Below are 14,277 nucleotides of genomic sequence, written 5' to 3' on the forward strand. Positions count from 1 at the left end.
ACTATGATACAACTAAGTTAGTGTTGCTGCAAATTGATGGAACTACTCACTTTTCGAAACGCTCTAGAGATTTGGATGATTTGAACTGTGCTAAAGTTCGCAGAGTATAGAAGGCCTTCACAAAATATGTGGTTAATTGTAAAAGAAACAAAACGTTACCATCGCCATAAGACATCCGTTAAACTATTCGTTTACAACTTCACTTTGTAAGTATTAAGAAATTTTACGATCTGCATTTTCAACGGATGGCATTCGATAGTGAAACCAAAAAATCTCGTAAGTTATTTTATAATCTGTTGCAAAACGTTAATTGTCTTTTGATATAAGTTTTTAATGCCATTTAACGATTACTTTTGTTCAAAAATGACTACTTGTTAAGTGTAATGGTTAGCAGTTTTACTGAATACAAAATGATACCTATATATTTGTAAGCAAAGAACAAAAAACTCATCTGCGAATATTTACATCAACGTGATTGTACTTCATAACGCTAGATCAGAAATAATTAAATAAAAAAAAGATTATAAAAAGTTCCACACTCCAAATTGAATTGCAGCTCTAAAAACGGGTCTTGAAAAAAAAACATTGGCAGTATGCTGAACCTTAAATTAATGTGTAATTAAAATACTCAAAATAAAGAAACTAAAAATTGTAACAAAAAAAACATGATGTTGGACTGTTTCTCGAGAGAATAAAAAAAAAGCTTTACGAATTGTTGGTCGCTACCAGTCTTATTCGAACAATGGAAAAGAAAAAATGTAAACGGTTCAGAGAAACATTTGTTGAATAGACATACGCACTGAAAATCATGATGTTTTATTTTTAATTAAACCTGAACAGCATAATACTCTTTATCTATGATTCAAATTACAATACGCCGTTCTATTTGGATAACAAATTGAAATCATCGAGCCCCGAGATTTTTATTCAATTTCAACGCTTTCCTGCGTTGTGCAAAACTTTTGTAGATATTTATATTTAGCGGGTAATTGAAAAAATAATCAATTTTATTCAACCAAGGCTGTTATTTAATCACTCAAATTCTACATTTTGATTAAAAACAGACAAAAATATCTCACATAGAAGAGAGTTTTTGGTAGTTGAATTTTGTTCTATAAAATTGCATGATCCTCAATATATGATTAGGTTGTAAAATCCCAAATTCGTAAAACATTTTGTACCACACGTGCTCTTAAATCACGTTTGTTGATCCAATCATAATATCTCTTAATTTGTTAGTTCAGAAACGAAATCAAAGTGCTTCGACTTTGCTGTTGTTTGAGCTTAGCTTTCGCGATTCGCTTATTTTGCTGTTTCTTCCAAGCAATCTCGCAAGCCAACAGCAAAAATGCCACTCCAAACCCAATGATCATGAAGATGCACACGTATCGCAGTTCATTAAGGCCAACCGAATTGAAAGCAGCCGCTCCTGACTCGCACGTGGGCTTCTGGGCGATCCAAATCAAGTTGTATCGGCGAATGATGCCAACCTCCCGTTGCCAAATGAGTCGCTGTCGGAGCAGTTCACGATATTTGCTTCCCTTTAGCACCGGAATCGAAAACGGTGGCAACTTGATGGCCTCCAGCTCGTACACCTTGCACACGTCCTGAGGGGTGAAGGTCTCCTTAATCAGCAGATATGCTGCGTTGACTTCGACCTGTATCGGAGAAATTCAAATATTATAATTTTCATCCAGCTCTAGAAGAACCTCACCGAAAAAGCATAAAACTCATCTCGAACCCGCCGCATACCGACGTCGGCCTCGGTGAAGGCCTTCTTGCCCAAAGGTTTCATCTTCTTCTGGAACAGCTCCTTGACTGCAGGATCCTTGCTTTCGTTAAAGTATACAAACGCGTAAATCGCATCCATCGAACCGGCCTTGAACGGAGAAGCTGCAAGATCAGCCACCGTGGTTATAGCCCGACTTGGACTCTGCAGCAGGGCAACGATACTTGCCGAGTAGGAGGTGAAAATGAAAAAGCTCGTCAAATGTGCGAAAAAGAACATCAACTTTGCAGAGTTAAAATGGGGCATCAATTCAACGTTTTGCTGACAGATTGTCCCAATCATGTAGTACAACGACTCCTGAACGGTGAACGGTTCCGTTTTGGTGATCAACCTGAACAACACCAACGTGATCCAATAGAAGACTACAAATCCCCCACAACTGAACCAAACTCCAGTGCTAAACGGTAACTCATAAATGTTTGATACCAACGAAAGTGGAGGTTGCTTGAAAATAATGCTTGATTTGACGATCATCGTAACGATTGTATAGTCTACAACCTCCATCCGATCGGATCTCATCAGCGCTCCCAAAATTCCCAGTTCGATCGATCGTTTCTGAAACTTTCCCATGATTCCAGTGAATGTTCCATTAATTTTCCAACCTCCACTGTCCACTTGAAGCATGTTTAGGGTAAAGTTAAGATCGTACATCAATGCTTTGATGAAGGGATAGTTTGCCTTTGCAAACAGATCATGGATCGGATCCGATCGATCCTCAATACCGAGGTAATATTCTGGTGATGTAACCTGTAAAGATTTTAAAACAGTCAAGTTGCATTTTACATTTCCAGAAAATAAATTCATACCACGGTTGCTGCCGGCATTGCGAATCCTTGCAAGTCGCGTTTCATTTTTTGATTCTTATCAACATTCCACAAAGCGCATTTCATTACTTTAGGATCAACCAGATCTTCGTCACAACACGCAATTTCTTGCCACATTACCGATGCCTCCCTGTAGGGTTTGTGAACGTCATACAGACGCCAACGTTCATCGAGATATCCAATCGCCACGTGAGTCATTGGCAGTACGTCTACCTTTCGAAATCGGTTGTTGTACAAAACATTCAAATTTTGTAAAACTGAAGAGTTTGTGAATGATTCGATTGATTCTGAGTTTTCATCCAAGAACAACCAGTAAATATTTGTCAACAGATAGGCGTTGATATCTTTCTGAAAATGAAAAAAAAACTCTCCTCACAAAACAATCAATCAACCATTTACTACATACGTGTTCAATTAGAGCTGTAACCATTTCCTCACACCTGGCGTCCACAACTACGCCACAATTACCCAGCCCAGAAACATTAAATTCCCCGAATGAAGTCACAATCCGCACATAAAATCCACTGCCCAAGTAACTTTTCATCAGCCAAAAATCATCCATAGCTCCAAAGCAGCTTATTGCAGTAACCGACTTAACTTGCCGTGCCTTGAAATAGACGGTCGATATCTCCAGAAAATCCTGTTTGTCCCAGGGTTGCATCACCATCGCACAGATTAATGTTAAGCACAGCACAAACGGTGTAAGCTTCATGATTGTTGCTTTGAGATGGTTCTGCAGCCGGAAAACTCTTAGCTGGATGAATTTTCCCGACGATCTTTTATAGTGGAACATTTTACAGACATTCGTGACGTCATTATAGATTCAAATCGCCCGTGCTTAACGTAATTGAGATGTTTTTCAGACTCTTAATTGAGTCCTTGTTTTGCGATTAGCATTAGGCCGTTTCTCAATAGTATCAAATTGAAATGATTATTCGAGCATTTACAGTCCAACCAGTTCATGTTCGTTTAAAAACATAGAAGTACACTCTTGATATTTTGAGGAAACGACGATGAAAAGAATCACAATTGAACAATTTTCCCCAATTATCTTAAGTAAGTAGTCATGTTCTGACGTTGCTACGTTTCAGGTATTTCAATCAACGTTTCGTTATTCGATAATGATATCACCTCGATACAAAAACCGGGGCAAATCGGGACCAATTTTGATGATCTGTGTATTTCAAATCAGAACCAATCAAACATATTTATCAAAATATCAAGCAATGGCATAGCTATAACAGCAATATTAATTTGCACCATATGTCAGGCTTCGCACCAGTTGACGGTACCTTCGACTGAAGTTTTGGGCACAATCTGATGGCTTATCCAATTTTGAACGTTTTGATCGTTGCCCCAGCGAGACGACTCCTACTACACCTGGACTGAGCTAACGACCTAACCTCTAGTTTAGACAGGGCCAACAATTTACTTCCCCGTCTGACAGAAAGCGTGAACAGACAAATCTCTTCTCGAAAAAAGGCACCGGGACCTTCTGGGATCAAACCCTAGCCTACTGGGTGAGAGGCAATCACGCTTACCCTTACACCACGGGTCCCGGCAATAACTAGTTCGATGTAGAAAATTTAGAAGCTCAATCAAGTTGTTGAATACCTAGTTATGCTAACAAACTTTAACCTCAACTGCTTCCGGACTAATGGCGCAAAGCATCGCCGTGACTTTCAGTAACACGTAACTCAGTTACGTTCGATACTAAAGTTTCTAATATTACTTAAAATTAGTTAAAATATTTTTTTAACATTTTCTTTCATGTTTTAAGGAACAAAATCTTTTTCAATGTCTTTTTTGCAATTCCGTTGAAAAACTCTTTATTTTTCCTGTCATTCTCAAATAACGAAACGGCCTAAAAATAACATTGCCAAAACCAACAGTTTATAGGGTAGAGTAGTCATCAATGAGACACTTTTAGTTTTTAACTTTCAACAATTTTTGTATTTTTTTTTTCATCAGCGTTTTTTATTGCATTTTCTTTCTTTTAATGTGTTTTAACATTGACCAAAACATGAGATCGATCCGACATGTATAGCCAGAGTTATTCAACTGTCTCATTGTAGACGCCGGGACCTCGGTGTAGGGGTAAGCGTGATTGCCTCTCAACCAGTCGGCCTGGGTTCGATCCCAGAAGGTCCCGGTGGCATTTTTCGAGACGGGATTTGTCTGATCACGCCTTCCGTCGAACGGGAAGTAAATGTTGGCCCCGGACTAACCTAAAAAAGGTTAGGTCGTTAGCTCAGTCCAGGTGTAGGAGTCGTCTCCCTGAGTCCTGCCTCGGTGGAGTCGCTGGTAGGCAGTTGGACTCACAATCCAAAGGTCGTCAGTTCGAATCTCCCGGGGTGGATGGAAGCTTGGGTGTAAAAAGAGGTTTGCAATTGTCTCAAAAATCAAGCCTTCGGACACCTAGTTTCGAGTAGGAATCTCGCAATCGAGAACGCCAAGGCTGTAGAGCGAAAAATTTGATTTTTTTTTCATTGTAGACGCACTTGGCAGGAACAATTATACAGCTGGGGAAAATTGAGACACTCTACGAAAATCAACATTTTTCTAGTAAAACATCATGTTTTTGTATTGTTCCATTGCAGGTGACTTGCCACATTTTTCAGCAATTTTGCCAACATGAAACTTTAATTAACAAAAGCTACACAGAAAAAAATATGTAAATATCCATGTCATGTAAACCTCGTTTTGCATGTAAATTTGTTCGATGTAAAATTTAAATACGATGTAAACAGTTGAATCATATGTAAAATACTGTTATGTAAAACTAAAACAAATGTAATTCTTGAATGTCATGTAAATGCATCATTATTTTGGAAAATTTCAACAGTAACGAATCATGTAAATGACCAATTTGATGTAAATTATGCTTCATGTAAATTTAGCTGGAAATTTTGTTTGACAGCTAAAGTTTGTTTTCAATGTTGATGTTTGTTTCGCAGGGAGTGGAAGTGATTTTAAGACGATTGTTTTATTTAATCGATGTCGCCAGTAAAACTGACGTATCAATCTAAATGCAAACAATGTTTACAATCAAAGACCATCTTCCTTACGTCTAGACAAAGATTCTCAATTTTTGAGAGATTAATCAAGTTGGTTGGTATGATATTATTCTGGAGGAAAAAAATCATTTCGTCGGTCGAGCTGCGACCTCCAATGCGCCGGAAGAAGAACCTATGGCCGGCTTTGTCCCCCAGCGAGAGATTCAATCAGGTGATCTGACGACGCGGAAGCTGCTTCTGGTAAATAAGAATCGAGACAGCCGACTACGGTAAGTTCCAAGAACCTACCAACTTCTCAAAATTGTTCATATCCGACGAAATTTTCAATTTTAGAAACTTGCTCCGCTCCATCAAAGATCACCTTCTTGATAAGTTGATATTTGGCCTGAACCGGAATGTTACGGGTCAGTTTCCGGAGACTCCTTTCGACGTAGCCTCAACAACCATCGATTGATAAAAAACTATTATTTTTTTAGCAGTGCATTGCATTCTCGGATGCTGGATGAAAACAGTGACCCCTAGGGGATCTTCCAGAGCTGCAAGAAACGACCGATCACAAAACTCGTTGAACATGCCCAGCGGAGGCCACTTCCGGAACCGAAAAGTAGGTGGCCACGAATAGGCCATTAAATTATTTTTTTACAGCTCAAAAGCACACACTGCTTCAGTTGCGAGCATCAAAATACTTTTGCTATGAAAATTCAATTTAATGGAGCCCTTCAAACTGGTGAGACTACTTGTCAAAAAAGGCGATTCACCATGCAAGGTGCAACGGAGGTGGAATCGAAATATGAACTAAACCATAATACATAATTTGGAGGGAATAAAACAAGTGAGTAAATAAAGGTATTATTTTATTACTTAACGCAGTTAGGGGGAGGAGCGGGTGTCGAGGTCTGTTAAGAAAATTAGTTTGTTTTCCTTTCAATTATGCACGTAAATATCCGCATTTCAATAGAAAACCAATTAATTTGGATAAAATATTTGTAAAATTTTGGTACTTTATACGTAATTTGTTGTTTTATTGGTTACGATAGCCTGTTAGTATAAACTGTGCATCAGATCAATAATTAACGAAAAGTATTGATTTTTTTTGAAAAGGTTTTTTTTATATTTTGCTTCTTGAGACTTTTGAACACCCAGAAAGCAAAAAATAAAGTTACGATATTGGACCATTTCAAACAAAAATCGGATGCATCGATTAAAGAAAATCCTAGAATTTCATGCTGTCTGCTAATGCTAACGCTTACCCCAATTATGTATCTTATTTATTATGTCTTTTTTCTAGCACCGATTTTGCTTCTCTTCACTACACCTGCATCGTTTATTGCATTGCGTCTTTGACATAACAGAAACAAAACACTAAACAGAAAAGAAAGTCGAAAACAAATCGAAAAAAAACTTCCAAAAAATCTACTTTCTCTCTTAGCATTTGTGTGGCTGAAAAATCGGAGAAGGAATCGGCTTCCAACAGATCAACGTCTAGTAGCAGGATGTTCGGGAATTTGGCGAACGTCTCCGGCGTTACCAGCGACATCAAGGTCGCCAGCGTTGCTGTTAAGGTCGAAGGTAAGCTAGGCGCAGCCAGTAAAACATCAGACCCAGTCGGCAGAGACTTTTTCGAAGCGATTTTGTCGTATCAACAAGATTATTAGTCTATGGTTTCTATATTTCAGTGGTGAAAGTGGTTCCGTATCCGGAGCTCTGTCGTCTTGCCTACACAGACAACGGATTTTCCGTTTACCCCCTGGACCTGGCCAGCAAAATGCATTGAACAACTCGCAGATAAGTGTGCCGTGATCGTCGGAGGTAAGTTCTGTTTGTCCAGTCAAGAACCCAAAAGTAAAAACTCGCTCTTTATCATTTTTTTTAGGCTAAGGTGTATGCGCAAGTACTTCTCCAGGCCGCCTGGTGTCCATGTTTCTTTCGGTTCAGGATCACCACGGAAGACGTGCTGCCACCGATATCTAGCTGTTGGGAATCCCTGGCAAGTCGGTTAAAACGGTGAAAAGTGTCGACCGTGTTTAGCGCTCCAATTTTCTTGCCATGATCGGCGTGTGCCAACTTCTGGGTTGCGTTTTAACACAAAGGCCAACGATTTTGACGGACAGGAATCGTGCAACGATTTCCTCTATGACGCGAACGCGTTCGGCCAGATCTGGAGGACTTTCTGGACCTTAGTTGGTCTGCAGATGACTTGCAAAACAAAGCACTGGTAAGTGGCCAGCCAGAATATTTGTATGTCTTAAGTTTTTTTTCAGTATTTACTTTATTTTGATTTTGTTTTATTATTTTCTCTCGTGGATGTAACTTCTGGAGGTCCTGGTCAATAACGGAGTAGCAACTGCGGGTAAGCACCTATGCTTATGCTTATTTTGTTTTATTATTTTCTCTTTCGTAATCATTTAACTTTACGTTGTTTCGACTTGTTAAAAATACAAATTATTTTGTTTTGGATTGAGATTTGATTTGACATTATTGGGTATAAACTTCATTAGAAAGGTAATCTGCACAAATAACTTTATAATAGATAGCTGGTATTGCTCCGTTGGATCCAGAATTCGATATTCAAATCGAATTTTGGATCCAGCGGAGCAAAAATTTTTTTTTGGTTTGTGTAAATTTACATCATTTTTGTTGGAAATTTACACGATTTTAAAATATTTCGATACCGAATGTTTACAATGAAAAACATGTAAATTTCCGATGAATCTAATGTAAATTTACATCATTTATCATGATACCTTTTGGTACATGATAAATAATGTAAATTTACCGGAATATTTTTTTCTGTGTACTCTTTATTTTTATTTCGTAAAATCCATATATTTTACCAAATAACTTTATATTTTTGGTTAAATTAAGTTCAAACTCAATAAATATGCCAAAAATCACTTCCAATTCATGTTTTAAAAGATTTCCATAGATTTTGAAAAGTTTAATGAAGAAAAATCAAAGTGTCTCATTGTTACCCATGAGCCGAAAAGAGTGGGGAACAATGAGACAGCCCTGGATTCTGGGTATATTCTAAATTTTGATCAAACCTAATAAAAGGACATTGTAGCCCAACTCATGCCCTGTAAAATGACGAAAGAAATATTGAGAAATAATAGTTTTTGTGTTAATGGCAGCCTATGAGCGAAAGTTTAATTACTAGTCATAATTTACTTTTTCAACCCAGCATCAAACATGTATAAATAACATTGCAAGGGAGCGTCCATAACCAAAGCCACTATTATGGCAGACGTGTATCTAGTAGACACACCTTTCCCCCAAACATGAGCCTGATTGGTTGAAACTACGTCTTGTGAGGGCCATTTTATCATTATTCCCCGTGTTTCATTGATGACTATACTCTACCCTACTAAAAGAACACTGCATGTTTTCGATATTGTTTTGGAGTTAGACACTAATTATGACGGCGAATGACACCTAGAGAGGAAACAAAAACCCTTCACTGAGAATATCTAATTCAAAGGGTGTTTTCCGGAATTGACAATAGTGTTGAATTCTAGAGTTTTTTGAATAGGTCCTTTAAACATATTATGATTGACAATAGCTTATAGGCTAGCCCGGGTCAAAAAAATAAAAATTGCTCAAATCAAAAAGTATATGAGATTGCCCGAAAGAGTACTCGAAATGGGGCCTCCAGCCCAAATTTCAGCCCATTTGGTTGAAAATTGGCTTGCCTTGAGCAGGAACAAGTTTAAATGGGAATTAACCCGTAAAATTTGAGCAATTGGGTACATTGCTCTGTACAAGTCTGTCGTTGAAATTTACCGACTTTTGCATACCATGGGGTCCAAGGGGATGGTCTGGGGAACAATTCCTCTGAAGGGTGCAAGATGATCCGAAGCCTCTAATCTTGCATAGAATCAGATTCATTCCGGCGTCGCCGAAATCCTCATGGTCCCAGCAAAATGTGCAGGGATAAATCAAAGCACACTAAGAAGGCTGCCTCGATCAGAGGACGCCACATGTCAATCAGCCACCGCGTGGCGGGAGGGTTTCTCCAATTGTGGCTTTAAAAGTGGTTTTGTCAATGTTATAACATTTTATTCAGTCAGATATTTGTGCAAAAAAAATTTATAAACGTCAAATATCATTTTAAACCCCAATTTCCAGATAGCCTCCCACCACGCGGTGGCTGATTGACATGTGGCGTCCTCTGATCGAGGCAGCCTTCTTAGTGTGCTTTGATTTATCCCTGCACATTAGGGTGGGTACGTTTTTCAAAAAGTTCTCGGATCAAGTTTTAGTATGGTTCCCCTTGTAGGGCATGCCCATAGGGACTTTCATGCCAAATATCAGCTCATTTGGTTGTAAACTGGCTGCGCGCATCAGGGTTAAAGTTTACATAGGAATTACTATGGGAAATTGGAACTTTTTGTTCAAACGCTCCTACAGGTCTGAGAAAATCACGCGCCAACTTCTGGTATGGTCAGGCCTAAGGGGAATGGTTTGGAGAACACTTTTCCCGAAGAGAGCATATGGATTCGTTGTCCCTAACCCTGGCGCATCGGCAAACAACCCGATGTCTCCGGAATCAACGGTTTTCCCTGAAAAAGCCTAATGAACACCGCGACGCCATACGTCAGGCAGGTACCACGTGGATGAAAATTTTGCAAAAAAATACAAATTTGCTATGCAAAGATTCAGAATTCGACTGAATAATATCAGGATTGCTCGCAATGATCATTTTCTAGTTAAAAGAAAGTTTGCAATTGAATATTCCAGCCGTTTCTCACCCACGTGGGAGCTATCTGACGTATGGCGTCGCGGTGTGCATCAAGCTTTCATAGCATGCTAAGGAAAATTTGATGCTTTTTCAGGGAAAACCGTTGATTTCGGAGACATCGGATTGTTTGCCGATGCGCCAGGTCTAGGGACAACGAATCCATATGCTCTCTTCGGGAAATTGTTCTCCAGACCATTCCCCATAGGCCTGACCATACCAGAAGTTGGCGCGTTATTTTCCCAGACCTGTAGGAGCGCTTGAACAAAAAGTCCAATTTTCCCATAGTAATTCCCATGTAAACTTTAACCCTGATGCGCGCAGCCAGTTTACAACCAAATGAGCTGATATTTGGCATGAAAGGCCCTATGGGCATGCCCTACAAGGGGAACCATACTAAAACTTGATCCGAGAACTTTTTGAAAAACGTACCCACCCTACTGCACATTTTGCTGGGACCATGAGGATTTCGGCGACGCCGGAATGAATCTGCTTCTATGCAAGATTAGATGCTTCGGATCATCTTGCACCCTTCAGAGGAATTGTTCCCCAGACCATCCCCTTGGACCCCATGGTATGCAAAAGTCGGTAAATTTCAACGACAGACTTGTACAGAGCAATGTACCCAATTGCTCAAGTTTTACGGGTTAATTCCCATTTAAACTTGTTCCTGCTCAAGGCAAGCTAATTTTCAACCAAATGGGCTGAAATTTGGGCTGGAGGCCCCATTTTGAGTACTCTTTCGGGCAATCTCATATACTTTTTGATTTGAGCAATTTTTATTTTTTTGGCCCGGGCTATTATAGGCCCTTTAAAAAAAAACTCTAGAATTCAACTCATTGCAAGACTTTTTGTTTTTAGCACTTGTACTATCTATCTAACTCCGTAAACCTCGTTGGATCAAACCATGGGTGGGTTATAAATTCCGTAGTAACATTTCAATAGGACGAATCTGCATTTGTAAACAAGCAGCCTATCCCTTTCGCTCAGGTGACAGTTCACGTCAAGTAAGAGGGGGATAGACTGCTTGTTTACAAACGCAGATTCGCCGTATTGAACTGTTACTACGGAATTTGTGCTTCAAATATTAAAAATTCGTCACCTCTACCAGGGTTGCAGTAACGTTAATCAAAAGTGAATAGCTAGTAAATAATTTAAATTGAGCTATCCATCTGAAAAAATAGAATCAAACTTTTCCAAGAATCGAGTTTTTTTCATCATTGTAGGAAAGTAAAATTGGTTTTATCAATTTTAGGTTTCGGCTTCAGTTGCTTAATGTTCGCTTTAGCGAGCCACTTACTTCTTTGCTTGTTCCAAGTAATTTCCCATGCCAACAACGTGAAAGCCACCCCAAATCCCACAACCATGAAAATGTAAGCGTATCGCAACTCAGTCAGGCCAACCGAAGTAAAGGTCGCCGTACCGGATTCACACGTGGGCTTCTGGGAGATCCACATCAAATTAAAGCGTCGATTGATTCCAACTTCCTGCTGCCAGATGAGTCGCTGTCGGAACAACTCGCGGTATTTGCTGCCCTTAAGCATGGGAATCGAAAACGGTGGCAGCTTGATGGCCTCCAGCTCGTGGACTTTGCACACATCTTGCGGGGTGAACGTTTCCTTGATCAGCAGATAGGCAGCGTTGACTTCGGCCTGCGGTGACAAACATGTTACTTTATAAAAGGTACTTTATAGAAATTGTTCATGTCATGCACTCACCGAAAAGGCATAAAACTCATCTCGAACACGTTTCATACCAACGTCAGGCTCGGTGAAGGCCTTCTCTCCAAAAGGCTTCATTTTCTTCAGGAATAGCTTCTTGACTTCAGGATCTTTGCTTTCATTGAAATATACATAAGCGTAGGTCGTATCCATTGCACCAACCTTGATAGGCGAATCTGTAAGGTCAGCTACCGAATTTATGGCCCGACTTGGACTCTGAAGCAGGGCAACGATACTCGCCGAGTATGAAGTGAAAATAAAAAAGCTCGTCAAATGTGCGAAAAAGAATACCAGCTTGGCCGAGTTAAAACGTGGCATCAATTCTACATTTTGCTGACATAACGTCCCGATCATGTAGTACAACGACTCCTGAACGGTGAACGGTTCCGTTTTGGTGATTGATCGGAACAGAACCAATGAAGCCCAATAAATTATCACAAACGCACCACAACTGAGCCAAACTCCACTACTAAAGGGCAACTCGAAGATATTTGAAACCAACGAAAGTGGAGGCTGCTTAAAAATGATACATGTTTTGATTAACATCGTAACAATTGTGTAGTCTGCCACCTCCATCCGATCGGACCTCATCAGTGCTCCCATAATACCAAGTTCTACCGAGCGTTGCTGAAACAGTTTCATAAGCCCAGTAAACGTTCCGTTGACTTTCCACCCCCCACTGTTCACCTGAAGCATGTTCAGGGTAAAATTAAGATCATACATCAACGTTTTGATCAACGGGTAGTTGGCTTTTGTGAAAAGATCATGGATTGAATCCGATCGATTTTCGAGCCCAGCATAATATTCGGGAAAGGTAATCTGAAAATTTAATGAATTGTTATTAGCTTCTAAGAAAACACTTTAATCAACGTACCACAGTGGCTGCTGGCATTGCGAACCCTTGCAAGTTGCGTTTCTCATTTTGATTTTTATCTGCATTCCACAGAGCGCATTTCATTACTTTAGGATCAACCAGATCGTTGTCACAACACGCTATTTCTTGCCACATTACCGAAGCCTCTCTGTAGGGTTTGTGAACATCAAACAGTCGCCAACGTTCTTCGAGAAACCCAATCGCCACGTGAGTCATTGGCAGTACGTCTACGTTTCGGAAACGTTTGTCGTATAGAACTCTTAAACTTGAAGGCACTGTTGAGTTTTTATCATTGTTTGAAAATTCACTTGTTTTTGGTTTAACTTCCAAAAATAACCAATAGATGTTGGTCAACATGTAGGCGTTGATGTTTTCCTGTTTAAAAAATGTCAGATTTCATTCGAATGTGAAATAACTAGCAGTGTTTCAAACTAACCTTTTCAACAAGCTTTGCCACCATTTCATCACACCTAGCATCCACCAAGACACCAGAATTACTAGGACCAGAAGCGTTGAATTCTGTATAAGATGACAAGATCCTTACGGAAAAACCACGCTCCAAGTAACTCTTCATCAGCCAATAATCATCCAAATCTCCAAAGCAGCTAAAAACAGTCACCGACTTAACATGTCGTGCTTTGAAATATGTTGATGAAATCTCGAAAAAATCTTTCCTGTCCCATGGTTTAGCCCACGCAAAGTAGTGATAGGCAAGCAGAAACCAAAGCTTAACCACTTCCATTTCACTGGAAAACTTATGTCTGGTACAGCACACATGGAATGCTTTTATAGCAAAATATACTCCTGGTTAAACATCCGTGAGAATTTAATATTCTATTCCTGCCTGGATTAACTTAATGGAGTTGTTGATCATTTTTCCATTCGTATCGGATGAAGATATCAAAAATAGAAATAGAAGGACTATTGAATCGTCCAGTACCACTTAACAGTACTTGTATGCCACGTGCAACATGAGTTTGAATTGATGATGAAGCTTTTACGCTGCCCATGTAAATGTCCCATATACAAAAAGCACTAGCTGAGAAAAACGTAACTCAAGTTTATCCCGCACGAGATTTAGATCCAAACTGCATCATTAAATAAAAACTGATGAAAATGCACATGAGACGTTTATGCAAATAAGGGCAGTACAGCCGTTTAAAAATACCAAGAGAAATTTAATTCTGATTACATGGTTTTCAAGTTGATAATCAGTCAATGGAAAATTACTGGCACACGTTCTAAATTGGAAATGGATACATGTCAAATTTAACGAATCATATATTCACTAGAGTGTAACAAAATTGACTTTTTGGC

At 39.4% G+C, this 14,277-nt stretch overlaps 2 protein-coding genes across 2 annotated transcripts; both read right to left on the minus strand.

The window, feature by feature from the left end:
- Positions 1–123: 123 nt before the first annotated feature.
- On the minus strand, positions 124–12,577 carry LOC120422698 (glutamate receptor ionotropic, kainate glr-3-like). Its single transcript, XM_039586211.2, has 4 exons — positions 12,084–12,577; positions 11,666–12,017; positions 1,715–2,523; positions 124–1,658 (listed from the first exon to the last, which is right to left on the minus strand). The coding sequence occupies exons 1-4, from the start codon at positions 12,438–12,440 to the stop codon at positions 1,236–1,238; spliced, it is 1,941 nt and encodes a 646-aa protein (XP_039442145.1). The 5' UTR covers positions 12,441–12,577; the 3' UTR covers positions 124–1,235.
- LOC128093283 (uncharacterized) lies at positions 2,462–3,418 on the minus strand. Its single transcript, XM_052709514.1, has 2 exons — positions 3,020–3,418; positions 2,462–2,961 (listed from the first exon to the last, which is right to left on the minus strand). Exons 1-2 carry the CDS (start codon positions 3,404–3,406, stop codon positions 2,590–2,592), a joined length of 759 nt encoding a protein of 252 aa, XP_052565474.1. The 5' UTR covers positions 3,407–3,418; the 3' UTR covers positions 2,462–2,589.
- Positions 12,578–14,277: the final 1,700 nt, after the last annotated feature.

Source organism: Culex pipiens, chromosome 3 (assembly GCF_016801865.2).
Source record: "Culex pipiens pallens isolate TS chromosome 3, TS_CPP_V2, whole genome shotgun sequence".
NCBI classification, from domain to species: domain Eukaryota; kingdom Metazoa; phylum Arthropoda; class Insecta; order Diptera; family Culicidae; genus Culex; species Culex pipiens.